We start from the raw sequence: 16,112 nt of genomic DNA on the forward strand, positions 1-16,112 counted from the left end.
TTAGCTTGTTCATGCAGCTAAAGTTTATCTAAGCTTATATTTTCTGTAGGAAAACATACACACTGGAGTCCAGAATGCCTCACCCTCTTTTTGGTGCTGTGCTACCTCCTTGCTGATTTTCAGGGATGGGAAGGGCCATAGGTATTGTCCCCTGTAGAATGGGTGAATCAGGCATGTTTGGTTTAGAGGTGGGAAAAAAGTGTCATCCAATCCTGGTATTCATTTTGATGCTCAAAGATGACATAAGAGCTGCATGCCAGGAAGGAATGCCCATTGAGGAGGAAGAAAGCAGCCCTGCACTCCTCTGTGATTGGGACTGACTGTGTTGTTGCTGGGTGGAACAGCATAATGCTGTTGCTGCTCCTGCTCCAGCACTGTGATGTTTCTGCTCCAGATTGTGCTGACTCACATTCAAGAAAACATGATACACAGACACAATGCACTGTAAGTCTTTTCCTTCCCCCCAGTAACCTCGGTAAGTGTTTGGTTTCTTTTTCTTCTCTTTGCCTAGAGTGGTGCTAATATAGCTTTACTGTTAGAATTAATAGGAGGGGGGAAGGCAACCTTGTAAACAACCTGGTAGCAGACACATTAATCTTGGAGAGGGCATTTAAATGCAACCTGCTCTTTGTGGTACCTCCACCTCCCTTTAAAGCTGATCAATCCTGATAACGCGCCCATCTCTACAAACTACACTTGTTAGAGCAGTGTTCTTAAATGGGAGAAGTGCTTACAATGCCCATTTACAACTGTATTCTGTTTAATTACTCAGCACAGCCAGTGCTGCAGGGATAGATCACTTGCCTTTAAAGATTTGAGAATGTTAATAGTACAGTATATCATTTTAATTATTATTGGATTAATGTTGTGTCTCGAAGAACATCTAATGCAAATCACAAGAAATGGCCTGAAGTGACCCAAGGGTTGTGCTTTATTAGAAAAGTAATAGGTCCATTGCTTAAATATAAAAAGAGGTTCTTTCTTCAAATGTCACTCTGCGCTGGGCTTCTCCCTGTGTGTATGTGGAAACGAAATCCTTTTACTTCCACTTTGTCCACAGAAAGTTTCTGTAGCTCATGCATTAAATGGCTGAGACAGCAGCTGTAATATCAAGAGATGAAGAGGAGATCCAAAATAGCAGTGATGATGAAGACCGATTTCCGACTCATGATGCTGTAACAACATCCCCTGGTTGCTCTGCCAGCCCTTTGCTCGACAGCCTTAATGAAGGCAAGGGAATCTCAGCAGTGCCAGAAAGACTGTCTGTCCTCTCCAGCAGGGCAGTGGCCCAGGTGAAAGCCCTGACTGGCCCAGAGAGGGTTAGTGGTGGCCAGGTGCAGAGGACAGCCCCTGGGCTGGCTGAGCATCCTCTGGCAGCTGTAGATGCATCGTTAGGTGGCTCCTCATCCCCCGTAGCAGCTGACAACCTGCTGCCTGAGGACATTGCCTCCCTGAGCTCCAAAAGCCCCTGCTGTGACGGCGAATTGAGCTCAGAGGAGCTGCAGGCCCCAGGGGTGCCTGGTGAGGCCAGCGAGGCTCTGCAGGCCGGGACTGACCGCGGAGGCTGCCATGCACAGCAGGCAGGGAGCAGCAGCCAGGGCAACACGGCCTCTTGCAGTTTGGGCCCTGTGATTTGGATGAAGACTACACAAGTAATGGAGACCTTAGAAAAGAAGAAAAAGGAGGAAAAGGAGAAGTACCGGCTCCAGCTAGCTATGTACCGACGGCTCCTGCTGTTGCGTTCCATCAGGAGTTTGCATAGGCAGCTGGAGCAGCAGCAGGCCAGGCTGCAGAAATGCTATGGCAGCGTGATAAATACAAAAAAAGAAGTGTTGAAACACATTTGCTCAACCTCGCCCTCACCTTCACCATAATCATGTTGCTGCCTGCAGAAATGAGCTTTACAACGCCACCAGAGCTGCCAGTAAGCTTGCGTGCCATAGGGGTGGTGTCCTCATGTGCGCCCAGAGTGCAGAGGAAACAGCAGCAGAGCAAGAAGAGAGGAGAGAAGTGCTGGCCCCTGAATTTATCTGGAGGAAAAAAAAGCAAGAGTGAACCTGTGCAAGAAGCTGAGTCCTGATGCCCTGACTCAAATCCTCAAGGTGAAAAAGGATTTTTTTGGCATATAGGTTTGTAAAAAGAAAAAATCAGCACAAACTGGGAACCTAGTCTGTCACCTGATCCTTAAAGGTGGCTAGATTAAAGCTGAATATGTGATATGGCACATCTGCCTTCTAATTTCAGTGCCAACAGCATTTGAACAGAATTAGGGTTTGTTTGGCTGCAAGAATACCTGAATCTAAAAAGCCCAGATATTTGAAACACTTAAGCTCAGGCTTGGTTATATCTACCTAGCTGTCTGTTTTTCACAAAACTGCTAAGGACACTGTACATCTGCAACCTCTACTTTCCTTTAAAATTTTCTCTGATTAACCAGAAATTATTGTGGGATGGTAGGCTAGTCAAACACATGCAAGGAAAGAGTGCAAATGCCTAAGCCTGATTTCCTCAGGAAAGTAAGCTAATAACAAAGGCCTTGTAGTCTGATGTTGCACTGTAAAGTCAGGCTGGCAGTGCCAGGGGAATGTTCAAGGTCTGCACAATTATTAATCTGCTGCTAATTCCCAGTGGCACTAGCATCTGCAAATCAAGCATATTTTGTGCCTTACTGCTGTCATTTAATGGAAGTTGGTGACAATTAACACTTTTTATCCAGGTGTATTAGACATGTGGAAAACCCTGGAGCGCTGTTTCTCCAATTGCAAGGTTAGGATGCCTGCAGGGAATTTGATGTCAGTATGCAACAAACACACAGGGAAAATGAAAACAAAAAGATGCAACTTTTTTGTATGCATTTTAAAGGCAATGTGAGTCACTATTATTGAACAGCAAATTGAATAGTAGAATGTGCTGTTTTAGGACCGGAAACAAAATATGATTCAAGAAGAAAAGGTACAGAAAAGTTTCATGTTTTAGAATTTCAAGAGATGTGGAAAAATCTTTTTTTTTCAGATTTTTTTTCTGATCATGACAGCTTTCCTTTCCCCCTGTTGTTTTTGGTTTGCTTTTCTTATATAATTGATTAACTAGATGAACAATCAAACAGGCATTGGTATGGGGTTTTGCTGCCTAAAAAGGCATGTCTGTTTTTAATCATCCCATCTTTATAAGAATAATGTGCTATATATAGGAAAATTTTGATTCTCACTTTTTTTTGTGTGCATATAGAGAGAGGGGTATGTGTGTGTTGATATATACATGCACACACACCTTCCTGGATTCAAGATATTATGAAAGGCTGGTGCTTCTTTTTCTGTAGCAGAAGCAGGAATAATCTCTCAAAATAATCTCTGCTGTCTATGAGGAGTTTGGTTGATTAGATTCACATGCACACATCTGTGAGCAAGGTATTGAAGTAATTCAACAAATGAAGTGCAGCACAACATTGTCATTATTCCGTCTTTGTATTTCTGTGCACCCAAAATTATGGAAGCCCCCTGGGTATGCACAACCTTAGATAGGTTCATTCATTTCCTTGGGCTCTTGTGTAGCCTCTCATGCAGCACGAACCAGTAACTTTGAATGCAGAATTACCATAGAAACATCCTTGGCATCAAGGAGATATTTGAAGGAGCATCCTCTACTGCCTCATTTGGGGAATTCAGGTTGCCAGAGGCCTTTAGTGGGCTACAGAAGAGAGCTGGTGGTCGCATGTGACTGGGAAACATTACTCCTGAGCTCTGATCCCATCTAGCTCTCTGCTCAGCCTTGGGAAAGCTGTTCTCTCTCAGCAGGTTTCCCAAAAAATGCATAAATACTAAACTTGCATCAAAGGTAACCTGTTCTTTCTTCATGTGCCTCTCAAGAAAGGGTCAAGGAGTTGATCATGGCCAATAGGGCTTTGTAAAGATTTTAAAATTTTTTTACCCCCTGTACTTCTTGAACTAGAAAAGCCTTTTTGTCATTGGTTAAGAGTAAGTGTTATATGAAGAAAGCACAAGCAAACCACTATGATGTCACCTCCTTTGGGGGAGAAGGGTCACACCTCAAAAATATTGCTGCATTTTGAAACCAAATGTCAAATAGGAAGACAGTCAAAATGAATATTGTTAATGTTAGCCAACTCTTCTTTTAGACTGAAAAAGAATTATCTTTTAAAGTGCATTCTGGTTGACTAACGCTATCATGTAAATTCCCACTGAAATAATATAGATCAATGAAAATATAAAACCCTGCGAACCACAAAAAACCCCTGTTAAAACAAAGTGACAGTTTTGCCTCAGTAGCTGCTGAAGTACAGCCTTGTCCTGCCTTTGCTGCAAGAGTGCCCTACATTACTGTGTAGAGCTACCTATAGTGTCATATTTGCATTTAAGAGTGATTAGAATAGGATTAAAAAATACTTCTCACATAAAAACCAGTTCAGAAATAGTCTGTCAATCTGTTCAGCTGTGAATTCTTTGTGGCAGAACAATGATAATTTTTGTTTTGTACAGCATCTTATAAAATTTCTTGATCCTAACTGGGATCAGTAGATGCTTCTACATTATGAATATTAAACACCTAAAGATTTGTGCATGAGCAATGCTGTCTGATAGCTGGCATGAAAATGAAGCCAAGAGTTATTCTATGTGTGCACCCTCTTTCCATGTAGTACTTCTATGGATACATGCAAAATACATATTAACTGAGGAAATAACATCAGTCTTAGCAAGAATTTGCTTTTTAGCTGCTTCTTGTGTGGTTATAAATAAGCAGAGTTGGAGAGACCAGTTAAAAGAAATATGATTTTTAAAATGAGTTTGTTTCAGAAGCTTGGAAAATGTGACTTAACAACTATGATTTTTTTCCTTCGATGTTTTAGTGTGTTATGGGAGTTGAAGGCCAGTGAGAAAGTGCCAGAATGCCATGGGTAACTCATGGAGGTGTTTTCAGGCATAGCAGACTGAGCAACCATCTCAGGTTTAATAAAAGTGGTTCCTCTCCTATTATTTCACCTCCTAATGTGCTTAAGAGGTTTGGTAATTTGGATGAGGTCCAATGAAATTTCTTAAAATTTGTATTTTTATCTAAACTTAACTAATGACTCTCACAGGAACTGGAGTAATGATGACAAAACAAGCAGTTTCAGTAGGGCCTTTCTCCCCATTATCTCTACTGACTTCCAGAGCTGGCCAAACTAATGATCTCCAGGAGAAATCTTCCCTGCAACCTGACAACTTGTGTACTTTTACAGCAAATGCTGAAGTTAAATGATGCTGCCTGAGCCTTAAGGTCCTGCTGCTCACCTTTTTCTGAAATGGCAGAAAATAATTATAGGCTCACTGTGAAAGAGTGGAATATTTAAAAGGTGTCATCCCTCGTGGAATAGTTGCTAGCTGTCGTGGGTTTGAGACAGGACCCTTGCCAGGAGGACGCACGAAAAAGGGCAAACAGGCTTCAAGCTTAAAGTTGCAAAAAGTTTTAATTACCTAACAGAATTGGAGGATAAATGCAAGGCAAAAATATACTTTTCATACATTATTTTGTTCACTCCCCCCCTCCCTCTTACGAACCTATAGTATTCACCCCCTTTCCTCCTCTACAATCCACAAGCCAGGTGGGGGGGGCAGGGTGTGGGGTCTCTTTTCAGTCCACAGAGCAGATTCTCAAATTTACTCATCACCACAATTCTTCTACTACAAATACTCTTTATCTCTACTTGTTTCTCTCTCTCTTCAGACAGTTTTCTGCTCTCACCCCCACCCTCTTAAGAAGCAGTCTCTGCACTCACCCCCCCCCCTTTTTTCCCTCTTTGCAAACTAGCAACACAGACAGGGGCAGGTTGAGGGGTCTTCTGGTCCGTCCAATCAGGAAAAGAGGTTCTCTACTTAGCCAGGGGTCCTTCCCACAAGAGACAGTCCTCTAGGAACTTCTTTGGCGTGGGTCCAATCTCATGAGCAACATCCCGCCCGAATTCTGCTGCAACATGAGTCTTTTGTCCATAAGGTGCTGTGCAGACTCTCCCGAGCTGAGGCCAGGCTGCTTCCATGCCAGGAGCAAGGCCTATCTCTCTCAGTCAAGGCCTTTTGCAGTTTTAACTCTTAGATGAGACTCCCACTGGTTCACAGTCTTTTCCAGGCATCCACCTCCTCCTCTGGAGAGAGCTGTGGGTGTATTTCTGCATCCTTATGGACTCCATGGGCTGCAGGAGGAATTTCTGGCTCCCCCATAGCTTCCACCACGGCTAGCAGAAAGTTTCAGCTCTGGTGCCGGAAGCACTGGAGCACCTCTTTCTCCCCCCTTCTTCACTGACCTTGGCACTCTCCATGCTGTTCTCCCTCACATATTTTCACCTGCACCTCCTCCTCCTCCAACTACAAAGTGAAAGAAGTGCGCGCCTGCTTTGTTTTGACTTTTTCTTAAATATGTTTTCACAGAGGCGTAACCAGCACCTCCAATTGGCCCAAACTTGGCCAGCAGCATGTCCATCACCTTCAGAGCCATCAGAGATTGGCTCTGCTGGACTTGATGTAAAAACTTCCAGAACTTGCACTCAGGACACACAGGAGCCATCTTTGTGCCACACCCCACCCCTCAGACACCTCCCTAGGCCTACTAGAACAGCTTCTGAGGGGCCCAAATTTCTCCTAGATGTTAAAAACACTTCGCTGATGTTTTGGGCCAATCAAAACCACCACACTAGCACTAAAAAAAATTGTAGGTTGTGCCTACCTAAAACCAAGAATATTCGAGAACAGAACGGAGTTATACACACTTAAGTGACAAAATGCATTACTGAGATGTTCTTTAACACAAGTGCTTTTCTTCTGCATCTCCAGCATTCCAGTTAGCTAAACTGCTGCCTTGGAGACTGGTCAGAACCGTGTTTTTGCTCTTTCTGTTGTTGATGGAGATGAGTCAGCCAAGATAAACAGCCCACCTTAGCATGTTCACTCACTACCTTTTTTGATGTAGCTATGAGAAGGATTTGTTCAGTTCCTCCTTCCTGAGATTTTCTTATGTGTCTATCACATTTTTTAATTAGGGCAGTGAAGATTTTATGGATTCATAGTAAATTAGTGGTGTTGTGGTAAACTTAGGAGCCATGTGCTATTAAATGCAGATCACCCTGCATTGTTCTTGGAACTGTGAAAATTATGGACTCTGGCCATAGCATAAGCATACAAAACATAGATTAAAGGTGAGGTTTTTTTAATCATCTCTGGATGATGAGTAGATGTGGAGAAACTCTTTAGAGTCCTTGTTGCAGTTTATTTCTATAAATGTTATGAATCCAGAATATAAATGCATTGGAGAGGCCCTTTTGCTTATGATTGTTGTAAGCAGTGCAGTAATGCAAAGATGGGTTTGGGATATGCTCGAGTGGGACCCTACTCTAAATGCACTGGGCAAGGAGTAAATGTTCCTCCTTTTTAAAGATCAGATATTCAAAGTGTGATAGCCAAAATCCTGGATGGTGGATGGAGAATAAGAGTGGAACTACAAGGACAAGATGTTTCAGGGTTTGATTTTTAATGCAGCATGGAGAATGTCACACTGGACAGTTTCTTTTCTCAGTTAAAGATAATCTTTTACTTCTTGCTCCTGAAAAACTCTTTTGGGTGATTAGGGTAGATGAGTGGTAAGGGTTGTTTGTGCAATGTGGGAGTTGATACCTATGACTGAAGTTGAGTGACAGTAGCTATTGTTGCCAAAATTTATACATACAGCTCACTCCCTAAACCTGGCTTCTACCAAAATTGTAATATATTGAAGTCAAGTGTCCTGAAGACTTTCAACGACATTTGAATCCATGCCAGGACTTTGAGGTATGCCTTGTTCAAGTTCTTTCTCAATTTTGATGCATTTCTATCTCCTGGTGTCTTCAAACAATATACAAATGTCTTGTATGGCACTAATCTGTTGTCTTTCTGGCTTTTCTACGTTTGGAGAAGGCCTTCCTATTAGTGCCTTGTGCTACTGAAGAAAAGGGAGGTAGTTTGCTTTTTTTTTAATTTAGTGAAAACTTGAACAGGGGAGAGGGTCCAGTGAAAACATTTTGGGAGGTTTTACTTAAATGTCTTGAAAATAACAAAGGTCCTTACAGCTGAAAATTAGTTTCCTTAATTGTATTGATCATCTTCTCACACAATTTTAGCCAAGTCTACAAAAGCAAACAATAAAGTTGCCTTTATCTCTGACAAATGAAGTCTCTAAATCCACAGACTAAAGTGACTTCTGTGTGTATGAGAGGCAAGGAATTCTTGAGAGTCTCAATAAAAGTTACATTTTCCCTTTGATGAGTGGGGGTTGGAAAGGAAAGGGAATGTGTGACCATTCATCACAGCACCATGCTCGTTAGTACCCAGGAACTTTCTGCTCTAAATGACAAAGAGTTTCACTGTCACCAAAGAGAAATTGCTGCTGACCTTAGACCTCTTTTTGGAAAGTAAAATAATGGAGCACAGGAGCAGAGTTTGATATTTGACCGAATTCTACACAATTATCATGCATGTGTATATAATAAAATTAATTCTGTGTCTCTGCATTGTAGCCTCAGGCAAGCAGCGTACAATCAGTTTTGTATGTATAATAGATCACAGAGTTGTTCATGAATAATACAAATGCATCGAGCAGATACTAGTGAGTGAGGATGTTTGTCTTTGCATGGAATCGAAGTGAACATGTAATATTGTGATAATATATATTTGATGAATTCAGGTCTGACTTGCCTTTGCCATAGCCTGCTAATTCCCCGACAAGGGTTGCCACAATAATTGAGTTTCCAATAACATTATGATTATTTCCACATGATAATTTAATTGTAGGTATTTTTTAATATTGTAATAATGTAGATTTGTGATTATTATGCATTTGCATGCAGATTTTCATGGTGTCTTGGAGCACATCCCTACATTTATAACTTAATTTCCTCTATTATTGCATATATATTTTGGGATGAACTCATTAATGCAAACTAAAAAAAAAGTACGTCTTTTTGGTCATTTTGCCTTTATTATAAATGGTTGTAAGCTTTGCTCATTTTTTTAGACCAGCCTAAACAAGTGAATAAACAAAAGACAACTGTAATTCATGGATGGATTAATTTGAAATAATAATGTAATTACAAATCATGGCAGATTTGTCTGGGGTAATTGGGATGTAGACTGGTACAAATTTTGCTTTACTGAAACAAAGCTTGTTTAAATGAATCACCAAGTTTTGTAGAAGCTGTTTTCCATTCTTCCAATTCCCCTATATAACATGATGGCAAAGTAACACTGGCTCAAAATTCAGTGGTGCCTGTACAAATGGGTAAAGCAACATAGAACCTGGAACTTCTGTACCTACCTAGATACTATTTTGGTAAACAAAAGTAAGAATAGAATTGCATATACAGAATTATGACACTAGCAGGGGTTTCAATCAGTTAATCCGTCCACTCTGGAAAGAGGCTGCTTGCTTGCCTTATAGCAACTTTCAAAGTGCACTAGAAAACCTGGCCTGAAACTTAGTGGGACCAAGGGAGGTAGAAATAAACTCTGTTCCCATTAATTGGAGCAGACATTTGTGCAATCCTGTGAGCATTCTTCTTCAAATAGGAGAGCTCTCTTCCAGGCCTATCAGAAATTCAAAGAGGAGAAAATGTCTTTAGCTAAATACTTCTGTTTTGAAAAGATATTTCCCAGAGAAAATGACACAGGTTTTAGGTGTTCAGTTTTCTGGTATGTGTAGTTGGAGGACTGTCCTCTTTTCATCTGTAAAATCTCAGCTCTGCAAGTTGAACTGGGTTCACAACAGAGTTCTTGGTCTCCTGCAGGTTATCCATAGCTGATTTGTCTATTTTCCATTGCTTGCATGGCAGGAACATGAAACATGAACTAGGAGAATAGAGTTGAACAGAAAAGCAAAACCCTGATTTAGGCCGTGAAGAGAACAGTCATGATTCTGCATGGTCTCACTAGGTTTTGCAGCAGAGCTACTTGTATGGGTAAATTAGATTCTTTCCCGAAACCCATGAAGCCTTTTGTAAACTCCACATCTCACTAGGAAGCATATTGGTAGCTGACTTTACTTGAGGTTGCAAAAGTGTCAAAACATGAAGGTCGTCCCATTGACAGAATACAAATCTGTACCCATGCCTTGTGGAGATCAAGAGACAGCTCAACATGGGATCTGGAAGGTCAGTCTTACTGTTATTTTGTTTTATGATGGGCCACCAGCATAGAATTAGGGATGTCTTTTACTCTGTGGCATTAGATCTGGAATGAGCTCAGGTGTTATTTGTCACATATGAAGTATCACGGGATATAAACATATAATTCTCTCTATACGTCTTGGATGCATTTTATAATTCCTGCTTGTTGCAAAGAAACTTGAGATTGTGTCAGATAACAAATTATTTTAAATTGGATTATTGTATTCATTACTATATGTTTCTGATGTTACTTATATAGATATGATAGGTGGGTGTACATAAAATTAAAAGAAAGCCTGCTGAAAAGCACTGATTTGTGTCATATTCATGAGTCATTTTCTCTGATGAAAGAAATTGCGACTAAAATTTTATAATGCAGAGTATGTAGCTGCCCTGGCCTCTCAACCATTTCAACATCACAGAGGTTAGGACTTGGAAGAGCTTAGTTCCTTTTCTACCTTTACCTGATGGGTTTTGAACTTAAGTCACCCATTTGCTCAGAGACGTCAGAATTGCACTAATATTTTAAATTGGGGGAAGTGGAATGGAGCCCCTCAGCCTTTCCTATTTGTGCTGCTTCTCATTGTGCAAAAAAAGTTGAATGATCTTTAAGGTCCCTTCCAGCCAAAATCATTCTATGAATCTGTGTCCCTTACTTTTCTCACAATATGTGACAAGGAAACACTTTATTTCAGGTGACTTGGAAGGAAAGCTTCTTTTGATGCAAAATCATTTGTTGTTGTTGCTTTGTTCCTTCAGTTGAATAAAGAAAAACCCAACAAAACACCTTCAGTTTCCTTGCAATAATTTTTTTCCTCTTGTAGTTATCTCTGAAGCAGTGAGACTATGTCATTTCTGCATGAGGCAGGGATATGTTTTCTTCTGCACGGACCCAGACATCCCCACTTATTGTTAAGGAAAGCATTCCTCAAAAATAAGGAGGTGTTTATGTATTGCCCATCTTCTCTAGTGCTTGAAAAATGCATGATTCATGGCCACTGGTTGTTCTTCTCATAGTGGGGAAGGTTTATTGGCCATAATCCTGGAAGCCTGAAAGTCCCTTGTGTGTCAAATGATCACTGATTGTATTGGAAAAGGATGCTTCAGTGACAGCTGGCAGCCCCTGGGCAGAAAGAGGTGTCCCTTGTCCCTAAGCAATAACCTGTATGGATGATTGAGACTTGTTGATAGACCTCCATGGAAGTCTTACCTAGTAGTCAGGGCTTAGCAGTGTCTGGCTAGTGAAGGATCCCTCAGTACAGGATGCTTGAACTTGATTTGTAACTCTCATCAAGGAGGGCATAAAGGTAGGCAAGAACTGAACATGCCTTGAGGCCCAGGCAGATGCAGTTTTACCACAGCCTCTGTCATACGGGAGAGAGAGAAAGAAAGAAAAGGCTGCTAGAATTTACAAAATATAGTTATTGACTAATTTCTTCATCAACAAGAGCAGTAAGAAATCAGTGAGGTCTCTCCTGAGAGATAGGTGGTGTCACCTCACATGTCCTCAGGGTGCCAAATGGTATGAAACACTCACTTTGAAAGTACTGCACCGTGATAAGCTTCAGCTCTCAAGGGATGCATTGTGTGTACATTTTGTTATATGTAATGACACACTGAAAGGGCAGCGAAGCTGTTAAGGGAATGCTGCATATCTAAAAAGCACTTATTTTTCTTTCAGCCAATAAAAGAAAGAAAGAGTCTTTTAAAAAAACAGCTAAAATAATATAATTTAAATGCAAGAAGTGATAAAATACTAGAGAGAATTCACCTGTCAGATGAAGAAATTTAAAACATGAGGTCTTCTGTGTAACATACACATTTCAAATTGGACCATTTTCCTGGTAAAGCATGACACCTCTGCAAAAACCTTTTAAAATAGTTGATATATATACAAAATTTTAAGGCTGAAACAACCAGCATATTGGCAACAATTATTTAAAACAGTTGACTTGAAGAATAAAGAACAAATTGGAGTAATTTCATGTAGTCATTCTAGACAATATATGAGAGGCTGCAAGTTTCAACAAGACCAAAGTTGGATGTGAGACTCTGGGAGTTTTTCAGCAAAGGTGATTTTGTGGAAAAACAGTTCAGTGCATATAAAAAATACCCCTAGAGATGACTACAATGCTAACAACAATATTTTGAAATGAAGCTAACAAAGACTTATGTTCCCTTCAACATAATTCCACTTGGACACATTCAAAAATTCTGTATCGTCTCAGTGTGCCGGGGCCCATTTTCCAGCAGAAATACTTTTGCCTACAAGATATATGGAAATGTACGTGTATGTTTTCATGTATTTCCAAGGCAAAAGTAGTTGCCCTCCTTAAACCTGACACTGAATGAAATCTGAATATTTGAAAACCCAGTCAGCAAAGTGACAGAACAATTGGGCAAATGCATTTCTGATGAACTTTACATGTGAAATTATAATTGGACAAATAATTCATTTGATATTATTCAGAAATAAACAAGGACTCGTAAAAAATAGAAGAGTGAATTGGATACAATTGTGCAGTTGTATCTACTATTACTTCTGTACTGGCCATCAATCAATGTCAGTTAATTATCATTAAGATTGCATAAAAAAAGGCCCCTGTGGGAGTTGGATAGGCTGTGAGTTTCATTCTTTCATTAAAAACAAGATAAACAATATAAGCCTTGTTTTAATTTTTGGTTTTATTTGTTTTGGTTTGGTTTGGTTTGGTTTTATTCATTTGGATCTTTTGTATTCAAGGAAATTATGTGAAAAGGTGAATCTTGAATAATTCTGAGAGTCACCACATGGATTGCAGAGACAAGGAAATAGAACAAGGGATTCAAAATAAAAATTGTTATTTGTCAGGAAAAGTTTGAAGATTTTTAATTTCTTTCTTTTTTCCTTCCTTCCAAAATCCAATTAAATTGCCCTTTCTAAATTGCAAAACTTAGTGGATTTTTAAAAGAAATGCTTGCTTTTTAATTAACTGTACAGTTCTTAAGTCTCTAGGGTTTATACACCCAGTTTGGAAACCTTCTTTTTAAAAAAAGAGTCTAAAAGCTAAAGTTATATTACTCCAAAAACTGGTTCTTCAGCAGAACACAAACCATTGTGAAACCCTATAAAGATATAACCCACACAAATTTTTGGAGCTTCTGAGCTAATCTGTGGGGCTCCTGAACACTTAGGTAAGGACAGAAACAGGAATGCGGTCGTGGGCAGGAGCATCTACTGTTATTTCCAGGGTGCATCCCTGCACTGCTGAGCAGCCATTCACACTCTTAAAAGTGTCAAGGTTTATTGATAGTGCTCACCAGCATCGCAAACAGCGGCTGGTACCTGAGCTCTGTGTAATTTCTGCCTTGGATATAAAATTGGTTCTGTCAGCTGGTGCTTGCTCAGCATGAGGATCACAAGGCTGTCCTAGCCAAGCACTCTCTCTGCAGAAGGAGGCTACAGGGATTAAACTAAGCTAAAATAACTATGATTTTATTTGTTTATATAAATTTATATAGCTGTAATCCTTAGATAACTTGTAACTTATAAATTATATATTTGTTTATAACGGTTTTATAAATTTATATAGCTATATAAATCTATACAATTTTATAAAAATTTATATAACTAAACTAAACTAAACTAAACTAACATGCATTTTTCACATCTTTAAGTAATTGCTTTTCATGGGAAAATGTTTGTATTATAGGCAGAATCTTTTGTTTGTTGGGATTTCAGTCTGTTTTTTTTTAAGTGAGGTTTCTTTGTTAACTTTTTTCCCCCTCAAATGACAGAAGTGCCTTATGAACAAGAACAATTTAAAGTCTGTAACCTTCAGGGCTGAAGGCCTCTCTGTTCAGCAAAATACCCAATCCCTTGCACTTGGAATTACGCATGTTTTGGTCAATTGCTGAAATAAACCTCAGAGCTGGAGTCTTCAATGCAAGTGTTCCCATACAGACATCAAGGAAGCAAAAGGCCTGTAAACGACACAACTTCAAACCAAAATGAAGTCTATAACACTGCTGAGCAATGGTTTCTAATGAGGACAGATGACTGACTTAAACTAGAGCAGAGTTGTCCTATTTAGGGCTCTTCAGGCTGAATGCAGCCCATCAGGACAATTCATCTGCTCCTTGTCGACCTCTTCCTCCTGGGAAAGCCTCTTTGCCCATTCCCAGACTGCAAGCAGCACTTAGGGTGTGATGGTCAGCCAGATGGTCACAAGACAAAGATCAGTGTTTGGATCAGGTCAGCTAACTCTCATTGTCCATGCATCCCATTTTGTTTTATTTGGCATATTCTGATGTGTCAGAAGAGGTTATACTTTGGATAAAACCTCATCATGTAAGTTCATTTCTATTCTCCTATCTTTGCTCCATCATGTGTGGAGTTTCTTCATTCTTATTTAGCTATTGGTGAAGGAAGATACTCCAGTGCCAATTTTATTTTGCAAGGTTGGGTCAATGTTAGCATGTCTGTAAACCAGTAGAAAGGGGAATTAGGCCATAGCAGAAAGGGACAGTGCATCTTGAAAGAAAACTAAGACGGAAACCCTAACCTCTTCTAATTTACATATGGTGACATTTTGCAGAAATATTGTAACATTAGCAGTGGCATAATGAAATTCTGCCTATCAGCCGTGGAAGGAATAATGTTACTGTAAAGGTAACCTGTCCACAGTTTGTTATCAAGAAAATATTCATGGCAAGAAACATACATTTACCAATGAGTGTTAAGAATAGTAGTTTTCCCTTATAGTTTTTCCTCATGGGCTATCCATCTTCCCCTCCAGATTTACTGCATGATCACTCCCTTTACATGCTAATTATGTGCTGCTCTGGTGAATTTGTTAGTAGTGACACTTCGGGCACCCAGTGGGACTGCAACTCATTATGTGGCAATGTCCAGATATATCAGATATTATTAGCTGTCATTAATCTGCTGTGGAAGCACTGAGTGCACAGCGAGGAGAGAAACCAGGAAATAGAGTAAAAATGAAGTCTGCAGCCACCCTGGCCCCCAGAAGGTCAGAGGGCAAATCAGCAGGGGAGAAGAATACACCTTAAAATGGCCAGTGCTTAGCAGCAGACTTTTAACCCATTATAAACCAGGAAAGGCAAAACAAGGAAAGGCAAAACGAGGAAAGGCAAAATGAAACTGTGTTATCTGTCTGACTATGCCTTACTGGAGGAAACAGGAATACATCTTCTCAAACTATCTTTTTTATAAGCTATTTTGTAAACAGAATCAAGGCAATAAAAGTATGTGAATAAGAAGAGTGAGCAACATGCAGTGCTCATCTGAATGTGGATAGCACTCTAGGAATAAAGCTTTGAAACTAGGCACATGTCACTTGGAATAGGATTAGTCCCCCTCCTCCATTTGAAGGTCGTATTTTATAGAACTGGACCTGGCAGTAAAGAAAATCCTGCAGAAATGAAGAGGTTGCTCTTGCTGTTCATCCAGTCCTGTAATTTGCCTGTGTAAAGGGTCTGCCTCTAGACTGAATGCAGCACTGATCAGACTCTGCTATGCAGCTTAAGAACACAAATCACAATAGGTTGCATTTTTGCTATTGATTCTGAAAACTAGTCACTTATAAGAGTTACGCATATCTGTGTTTGTGCAGCCTTTATTACATCTGTTTGAAGAGCAGGAATAACAGCTAAAGAAAGATTCTTCCCAGAAAGCTCCACAGTCTTTCCAGTCTCCAAGATGACTTGCAGAGTACTGTCCAGGACTGTAAGAAGAAGCATATTCTTTCTTTACATCATCTGCTAAGGCTAGAAGAAACCAGTCAGGCTTTAAGGCAAACAGGGTCTTCTCTGGTCTGAAATTAAACACAAAACACCAAAGTAGAGGTTAGGAATCTTTGAGTTTAGTGGTGATGTATTACCTAGACAATTTTCAGAGCAGGGGAAAGGTAGTAAGTCAGTTAGTCTCTGT

At 40.0% G+C, this 16,112-nt stretch overlaps 1 protein-coding gene across 2 annotated transcripts in view; it reads left to right on the forward strand.

Moving 5' to 3' along the window:
- The first annotated feature begins 289 nt into the window (after positions 1 to 289).
- The window catches only part of LOC146441537 (uncharacterized), a 33,283-nt gene continuing 17,460 nt past the window's right edge, over positions 290 to 16,112 (forward strand). The window contains exons 1-2 of one of the 2 annotated variants that reach the window (XR_014849955.1): positions 290 to 475; positions 1,061 to 2,102. Coding sequence is in view for 1 of the 2 variants with exons in the window: in XM_085051936.1 (XP_084908062.1) it covers positions 1,086 to 1,874 (789 nt within the window). In the remaining variant the exon portion in view is untranslated. Of the gene's footprint in view, positions 476 to 1,060; positions 4,700 to 16,112 lie in introns of those variants that run through there. The other variant, XM_085051936.1, reaches the window with a different exon arrangement.

Source organism: Lichenostomus cassidix, chromosome 2 (assembly GCF_008360975.1).
Source record: "Lichenostomus cassidix isolate B80296 chromosome 2, HeHo_3.0, whole genome shotgun sequence".
Classification (NCBI taxonomy): domain Eukaryota; kingdom Metazoa; phylum Chordata; class Aves; order Passeriformes; family Meliphagidae; genus Lichenostomus; species Lichenostomus cassidix.